Genomic DNA, 9,276 nt, shown 5'->3' with positions numbered 1-9,276 from the left:
TGCACTGTAAGAAGCAGGAAGCAGGAAAACAGCGGTTCTCAACCTGGGGGTCGGGACCCCCAAGGGAGGTCGCAAGATCATTTCTGGCGGTCGCCAGATGGTTGAGGAGAATAAAATTAAATAACATTTTCTAGAATGTTTTTTTTTTTTTACATTACAGTGTGCATTTAGTACATTTCATGTGTTATATGCAAACCTTCTCCTCGAGGTCCTGGAACACAAAAAGGGGTCTAAGGGTGAGTCAGGGGGGAGACAAAAAGACGCAAGCGCATTAAACCACCACAGAGCCTGGAACACATTGGTCATGGCTAGGTGCTAGCTGCTAAAGCTAAAACTAAACTGTCATTAAAGCATTCACAAAAATTACTCAAAGTCTGCAGGGGGGAGGCAGGTAGAAACAGCTGGTTTGGACGAGATTACTTTTTGGGGCATTTTGAGGACAGCCAGACTTGAAATGGGAGAGAGAGAAGGAATGACATGTCGGAGTCAGACCCGCGACCGCTGCGTTGAGGAGTAAACCTCTGTAAATGGGCGCCAACCTCACTATTCTGGGTGGTCGCAACAAGAAAAGGTGGAGAACCACTATTCAATTCAATTTTATTTATATAGCGCTAAACAACAACAATTATCTTATTGCGCTTTTCATAAAAGAGCAGGTCTAGACCGTACTCTGTGATGGTATTTACAGAAACCCAACAATTCCCACCAAGAGCAAGCACTAGACTACTTTAAAAGACAAAAAAAAGATGTTAGATAAAATGCATCAGGTAAGATAAAGTTATATGTAGTGGAACATCGCCAAGCATCAAGCAAGGCGACGTACATATATTGCGGGAGACAAGAGACATAGTTAACTGAGCAGTTCCACACAAAAATAAGTGGTAGGCTACTACGACAAATTAATGACAAACTGACTTTCTGTACTTGCAAAATCCTCTTTTAAGCCCGTGGGGTCCACAGGAAGGGGAGGGACTTTGCCTCTCTAAATTTCCACAGAAACAAATCTGGTGTGAACTAAGGCCTGATCAAATCCATTCAAGTTTTGCAGGACATTAGGGAACTTTGAGATGCAAATGGCATTAACCAAGAGTAAAATGACAGTGCTGACATTTGAGGGAAAGGAGAGCCAGAAAGCCCAAGGTCTGTTTTCTGTTGGTCCACTTTTTGGTCCTCTTTAAGAGAAATGAGTATATTTGAAAAAGCACTTAGGTTGGTCAAAAAAATCCTTTTCAATTCTAATCTTTTCCACTCTGTAGTGCTCGGTGTCCTGTGGTTTGGGGATCCAGCGTAGGGAGCCATCGTGTTCCCAGTTGACAGCCATGGGGCACCAGGTGACGCTGGCCAGGGAGCTGTGCTCAGGGTTGGCCTCCCCTCCCCTCGTACGAACCTGCCGCATGATGGCCTGTCCCAGTAAGAACACACAAACACTCACACACATATTGAAATACCTTCATTTACTTTTTGTATGTTCACATTTGAAAAATAGAATATATAAATATAGAACTAAACAACTTCTGTCAGGGCCCCTGCGCTGTCATGTTACACAACCACCTGTAAGGAGCAAGTAGCATGTCATGTGTCATGTTTTCTTTCACAGAAGACGTTTCAACTCCTAGATTCATAAAAGAAAATAGCAAACCCAAAGTATACTACTGCAGTATGCATACACTGGTGCAGTGGTGGAATAATAACTAATGCACTAATGCGATTATTAATCGCGATAATGCATGTTAATGCAATTCACTATTTAACGGAAGATTGGAATCTTGGCAGCCGGTGTTTGCCCACGTCGTACTTTCCCGCTGAACATACGGCCGTGTGTGTGTGTGTGTGTGTGTGTGTGTGTGTGTGTGTGTGTGTGTGTGTGTGTGTGTGTGTGAGAGAGTGAGAGTGTAGGTGTGTTACATTAGGCTGCAGTGCTGTGGGTTGATGTCGCTCAGTATTCGAGCAGGTGAAAACACATGAAGTTGAATAAGATGTTTTTTTTTATTAATTTCCTGATCAAGGCTATAAAGCAGAAAGAACCATTAACAAAACCAAAATTAATGACAAAACGGATACTTTCACAAAAATAAAATAAATTGACATGACACGTCCTCCGGCATCTAGCTCTCCCAAACAACTGAAACGGCCAGTCGATAAAGATCTGAAGCGCATACAAAACACAACATACCAACACAAAATTACAATACAGGGGTGGCTCAGGCGAGTAGACAATAAAAGCTCAAAACAGCCAACACTAATACATTTATTAAGCTAAACATTTACAGAATATTTTTTACATGCTTCAGAGAAACATTTCACAAAGCTTCAAGATACCTTGACAGCAGATAAAATAAATACTCAGCATTCCCGGTCACTTCCGGTTACCCCAGAAGTCCTAGCAGTATGTTAACCCGCCGTGCATGGTCAACTTCCCTTTAAAACACAAAGAGAGCAGACGCCGGTAAGCCACAAAGACCTGTTACATACTGTTACCTTTTAAACTAAATAATAAGGCACGTAGTTAACCAAAACATATTTGATGCATGATTATTATCAATGGTATGTAGCTATAGCATGTAAATCTCTGAATGGCTAGGTTAACATGATTTGAAACACGTGATTAGTAACGGAACATGTTGACACACTATATAAACATAAAGGCAACCTTTAGACTCAGTCTTTTAGACTTTGTTTGAAATATGTTTCTATTTAAATCTGTGCATCCTTGATAGTGTAGTGCCTTTTAGAATGGATTACACTAAAGGAAAGAAACCTGATACTTAAAGATTTTTCTTTGTTAAAGTCTCTGCAAAAAGAAATACATTTAGCAGTTTGGCTTTACTTAGGGTCTCTGTCTCCATTTAGGGTCTGAAATGGTTCTATTATAATTTATATATCGTTATTGCAAGACGCTGCTGTGTATATTGCAATATGGATTTTAGGCCATATAGCCCATCCCGACTAGGTTTTTTTAACATTAATATGAATCATCCAGCCTGCCTGTGGTCCCCCAGTTGCTAGAAATGGGGATAGGTGTAAACCGAGCCCTGGGCACCCTGCTCTGCCTTTGAGAAAATGAAAGCTCAGATGGGCCAATCTAGAATATTGCTCCTTATGAGGTCTTAAGGGGCAAGGTTACCTCCTTTTTCCCTGCTTTGCCTGCCCAGAGAATTTGACCCACCCATGATAGTGAGAGACATCATGGCTTTCAAACGAGCAAAGTTAAAGTTGGTCAAGACCACACCCCCAGCCTCCACCTTGCAGGTCCATATAAAAGAGACTTCAGATACAGTATTAGGGGACCACTAATGTCTATATAAAAGAGACTTCAGATACAGTATAGGGGACCACTAAGGTCTATATAAAAGGACTTCAGATACAGTATTAGGGGACCACTAGGTCTATATAAAAGAGACTTCAGATACAGTATTAGGGGACCATAAGGTCTATATAAAAGAGACTTCAGATACAGTATTAGGGACCACTAAGGTCTATATAAAAGAGACTTCAGATACAGTATTAGGGGACCACTAATGTCATATAAAAGAGACTTCAGTACAGTATTAGGGACCACTAAGGTCTATATAAAGAGACTTCAGATACAGTATTAGGGGACCACTAAGGTCTATATAAAAGAGACTTCAGATACAGTTAGGGGACCACTAAGGTCTATATAAAAGGACTTCAGATACAGTATTAGGGGACCACTAAGGTCATATAAAAGAGACTTCAGATACATATAGGGGACCACTAAGGTCTATATAAAAGAGACTTCAGATACAGTATTAGGGGACCACTAAGGTCTATATAAAGAGACTTCAGATACAGATTAGGGGACCACTAAGGTATATAAAAGAGCTTCAGATACAGTATTGGGAACACTAAGGTCTATATAAAAGAGACTTCAGATACAGTATTTTGGGACCACTAAGGTTATATATAAGAGACTTCAGAAACAGTATTAGGGAACCACTAAGGTCTATATAAAATATTTTTCTGTAAGAAGATTTTGTTCTAGGTCTTAAATAATTTTAAACAGGTCTTAATTTTCCTACGTCCAGGGCGGCCTCTAGCTCACCCAGTAAGATCATGCCCTCCATGATATCCTGAATCCTGCAGCGGCCCGGGTTTGAATCCGACCTGCAGCTCTTTGCTGCGTGTTGTCCCCCATCTCACTCCCCCTTTCCTGTGTATCCACTGTCACTAATAAATGGAAAAAGCCTAAAAAAATCATCTTAAAAATATATATTTACTACATCCATGTAACGCTACCTCTACTGTCATTAAATTGTTTTTTTTATTTTGTGGTGTTTTCTGTGGTGTTAGAATTTCGCTGTATTAAGACTATAAATGAAACCAACATGCAACTTAAATTGCAGCCAATCAGCTTTGGAGTGATTGGTGCGAGTCTCTTTCCGATTGTACCCCAGACATAACATGTATGTATGCTTTTTTCTATAGTTCAACAATTCATCTAACTTGTGTTCAGTAATTTGTTCATTTGCAAAAAAAGTTTTTTTAAATACTGTTTTGGTTTTTAGATGTTGTAATATGGGTCTTGTATTTCATTGATAATGGTCTTTAAAAGTTCTTGAAAAAGCAGTAAATTTGAGTTGTTGAAACTGGCAGAAACGTTGTACAAGTGGGAATGCAATTCCTCTATCTGCACATTCATATTCACTGAGTGCATGTGGAGAAAAAAAATGAACACAGCGTTGTTCCAACATACAGAGAGACACTGTTTAAACAGATTCTGTAATTCTGTGAGTCCCTGTACCTCTCCTTAGCTGGGAAACAGAGTGTAAAACACACGATTGAATGCCTTACAATGCCCTGGTGACTCAGACTCCCCCGTGAGTCTAAGTGTTTTTTATAGAATGTTCTCTGCAGCTGCCGCTCTCTCTCTCCACAACTACTATTTGTTAATTGGGAATAAGTTCAAGGCTCGGTCATTGGGAGAGTTAAAACGCTATTAAGCTTAATCAGAAGTACTTGCCAAATATCTTTGGAAACCCCCTCTGCATACACATTTCTGACATGGGATTGGAGGGGGTGGCTGTATCAGACCATTTCTGTAATTTTACAAATAAGACATTCCAACATTCACACCCACTTCACACAGAGTTTGACCCGCTGAGCAGAGAGTAATGAGCCAAAGTGTAAACGTTTCATTCTCGACATAACAATTTCTGTCACTGTTCATGGAACATCCGAATACAACACTACGAATGCCTTCCAGAAAGGAAAGTGTGTGCTATTAATTCTATATTTATATGATATCATGTGGCCTCTGCTAATCTGCAATATGGGAGACAGTCACTTTACACAGGCGAATAGGCGACATTCACTTTTATATCACGCTCTGTAAGGATGGACTTACTAGCAGGAGTATACAGAATTTGGTAAACTTTTAATTTACTTTTAATTTTAATTTTTTATTAAGAATGTAGCTAAACTTTACAGAGACCACTAACACCTTGCTGATCATAAAGCGAGGCAGTGCACCTCCAGATGTGGTCAGCCAATTGTCAGAAAGTCATAGAGATGGCAGGCAACACATCTAAGGATACAGTAACATAAAGAGTCCGGCAGGTCCAGCATGAGCACGTTGGCAGCTCACCTGGTAGAGCATGCGCCCACATAGAGGCTCAGTCCTCGACGCAGCAGCGGTGGGTTCGGTTCCGACCTGCGGTACTTTGCTGCATGTCGTTCCCCCTCTCTCTCAACTTTCATGTCTAAAGCTGTCCTGTCAAAAATAACGACCTAAAAATGTCCAAAAAATAAAAAAGTGGATTCTGGAGAGATGACCAGTCTTCCAAAACATATCCCCTCATTTGGCTTTCAATGGTGTGTGAGTCTCCCATAGCTGTTGAATTGGGGTCTGTTCTGGGGACTGGGAAGGCCATCATTATGCATTGTCATCAATCCGTTCAGTGTGCCCCTGTGCCCTGTAGGGAAGCCGCTGCAATCACTAATTTTCCACGTACATTTTGTATATTTATCAGCTGCATCATGGGATTTCAGTAACAGACAACAATCATTCATGAGAAAATGTAATTACTTAATTTGATATAGTTGTTTTATTATTAACAATTTTAGTTCTATTTAAACATGACACACAAAACATACAAATTACAACATAAACATGCATGAATGTTTTAATGACAACACCATAAGCCCTTCATACATGACTCTCCACAGCACAAAGCTTCTTAGGCTCAGATACTTTTTCACCATTTTCTAGTATAGATGGCAAACAGTTTATATGACTTTTTTTTTTTAAACGCTGCCACCCATCTCACACGCTCCCCCCTGAATTGAAGGCACCCCTTCATTCTTCCATCTCCTTCAAAGAATCTGTCTGGCTATCATTAACTAGTCTGGACCCAGCTTCGTTGGTTTACCTGTCCCGTTTAGGATTGACCCATCTCCCAAAACAAATCATCTTGGGCTGAATGGACCCTGGCTCCCCGTAATCCGACATCCTGCATCCATTTGGTCCTCTGCACATAAACTGAGACATTCAAAGGCAGACTAGCCAATGCAGAAGAATTACATGTAGCTGACATTAGAACCTGCAACGTCTTCTCTCATAATAGATTTTTTTCCTTTTTCAATTGTCATCGGGAGTCCCAAATACAAATGCATGTTGACATCTACGAGGTCAGCAGAAATCTTTTCTACCCGTTTCAATTGTCACACCAAACTGCACCTAACTTTATAACCCCCCCCACTGATAAATAACTGCCGTCTAAATGGGTTTAAGGAGGCTTTTGTTTATTCCTATTTTTCCATGTTTTTGTGTCTAAGCCACTAATGGGAACAGCATTTTCTGAAATTGGTCCAGTATTGAGTAAGACGACTGCAGCTGCGATACAGAATGAAATGTAACCACGGGGAATTTGGTGTGTTTGCCTCTGACAGGCTCAGATTATTAGTCTAAGTGTCTTACAACACTATGAAAAGAATCCCTAAAGAGATAGACCTTTTTGTTAAAGAGTAGTACCCTAAACTACTGGTAAATAACTCCCGTCTGAATGGTGTTCAAGGAAGCTTTTCTTCATTAAGTTGTGAAAGGCTTTTTTTCTTCTTTTTTGTATTTCCACACAGTATTTTGTTACTTGAGGGAGGGATATGTCCTGGAAGTTGGAAGAATAAAATCCTACATGTTTGTTCTTTTGTTTTACACACACATAAATACAAATCACATTAAATAAATATAAAAGATATGTGAGGGTAGTAGAAACCTGTAATGGCTTAAATAAAAACACACTAATAGGAAACAGTAAAGTGTAGACATCCCACCAATCACCAATACATTTGAAGTATTTCAATCAGGAGAGACATGTTTGCAGATATGTAAATAAGGTTTATTGTACAGCTCAAATAAAATGTACAAAGTCTTTGGAGATTAGATTCCATCGCTATCTAAATCTTTCATATATCTATATATAGGGGTAGAGAACTATCAGACCCCCAGATGGAATTTAGACACCGGTTGTGGCGACAAAGGAGCCCAAAGACCAGACCAAAGGAGGCTCCAGACCGGTCAGCTGGAGTAGAGGACTGGAGGTGGAAGCGGGGGTGGAGGGTTGCACTCTTTGCCTGCAATGACAGCTGATAGCAAAGGGAGAAACAGATTTTTTAAAGCAGGATTGTAACTACGTAATTGGCCCTTAAAATTTTGTATGTTTCTGATTGGTTTAGCAGGAAGGGGAATGCCTCCAACAGCTGATTGGAGTTAGGTAGAGCATTGATTAAGAGTTAGGTCTTCCTGAAAGGATTACACTGAGATACACTTCAATCAGGAGAGACTAGATGCAGATTTCCAACGGTTATACACGCATGATAAAATATACGTTTATTAGGATAACAGCTGAATTAATTTAGGAGTGCATCGATTAAAAGTTAGGTCGTTCTGAAAGAATTTACACTGAGCTACATCAGTGTTCAAAAGTTTAAACATGCGACTGCCAAGAGGAAGATATCCTCCAGACTGTTGCAACCACATTTAATGCCTTGACAGTTACAAAAAAAAGAAGAAAAACATATACATATGCAGATGGTGCTGCACAAACAGTACAGCACCAACTGTACCAGTCACAACAATAAATTGCACTTTTTCCCCTCACCCCACAGCAAAACACCATGAAACTATTGCTTAATCTCTACAGCCTCGAGCAGCATGGTTTAAAAGTTTGACAGAGGTAGGAACAAATGAGTTTTTAAAACGGTTGAGATTACAGTGAAGAGTCTGTATCGCCTGCCAGAGGCTCTGTGTGCAGCATATGTGATGGGTCAGTCTCTATCCTCTGGGCTTGCCTAAGAACACACATATTAGTTTCAGTTCATATTAGCTTTGACTAAACCAGGGTTGCCAGTTCTGTGGTTTTTCTGTGAAAATGGGCTTTTAAAGTGTTGCCGTGTAAAGTGTTGAATTCTTTTGTCAGCTGGTTGGGTAGACACCAGACCCTCACACACACACACACACACACACACACACACACACGGCGTGCCCCGCAGCCTCTCTAGCGAAGACAGCAAACTAGTGTTAATTGAGACTAAATATGTTTGTCAACAACCTTTTTTCCATGATGAAGACAAGACGATGATGAGACTACATCCATGTCCAAAAACGCTAACTAAGACTAAATTAACATGCATTATTGTTGACAAAAAAGACGAGACTAAAATGTTTGCCATAAAATAAAATCTCTCTTCCTTTTCGTCTGCAATTGTCTCTACTTGTTCTTATCGAGATAGAACTAGTGCAGTGCCCGTTAAGAGCGTGTGCTTGTTCCAAACAGGCCAATTGCTTGGTTCCCAGTATTGGTCTACAGAGATTTATTTGTTTATGATAATGTATTGTATCTAATTACACAAGGCAAATTTAGGACCAAGGTGGAAAAACTGCTTTTAATGCTGCAACACTTAACATTTATGGTGTTACTTTGGAGATATTATAATACATTTGGCAATTGTATTAATGTTGTTGGACTTTAAAAGCACTGTAGGAGTTAGCGTAATATGTTTTGGCAGGGGAATGGGGTGTTGGGGTTATTTTATTGTCCGTTGGGCTGGTTTTATCGTACAAACCTGGCAACTCTGGACTGAACCGAATGATAGTAGTGATGCCAAGACCAGCGTGCACAATGAAATAGTTTCTGTCTCCCCCATGAGGAATAGTAAGTAATAACACTGTCGGAGCATTCAAACGATAGGTGTCTTCCGTGATTTCATGAGCGTACCAACCCCACCCATCCTCCACACAGTTGCTAGTAGCCAAGGAGG

At 40.2% G+C, this 9,276-nt stretch overlaps 1 protein-coding gene across 1 annotated transcript in view; it reads left to right on the top strand.

The window, feature by feature from the left end:
* Positions 1 to 9,276, top strand: part of adamtsl3 (ADAMTS-like 3) — a 238,953-nt gene that overhangs the window by 207,694 nt on the left and 21,983 nt on the right. The window contains exon 20 of the mRNA XM_032537404.1: positions 1,257 to 1,410. Coding sequence (XP_032393295.1) covers positions 1,257 to 1,410 — 154 coding nt within the window. The remainder of the gene's footprint in view (positions 1 to 1,256; positions 1,411 to 9,276) is intronic.

Source organism: Etheostoma spectabile, chromosome 15 (assembly GCF_008692095.1).
Source record: "Etheostoma spectabile isolate EspeVRDwgs_2016 chromosome 15, UIUC_Espe_1.0, whole genome shotgun sequence".
Taxonomy (NCBI): domain Eukaryota; kingdom Metazoa; phylum Chordata; class Actinopteri; order Perciformes; family Percidae; genus Etheostoma; species Etheostoma spectabile.
The sequence above is the reverse complement of the archived record's forward strand: the minus strand, read 5'-3'. Positions and strand labels throughout refer to the sequence as shown.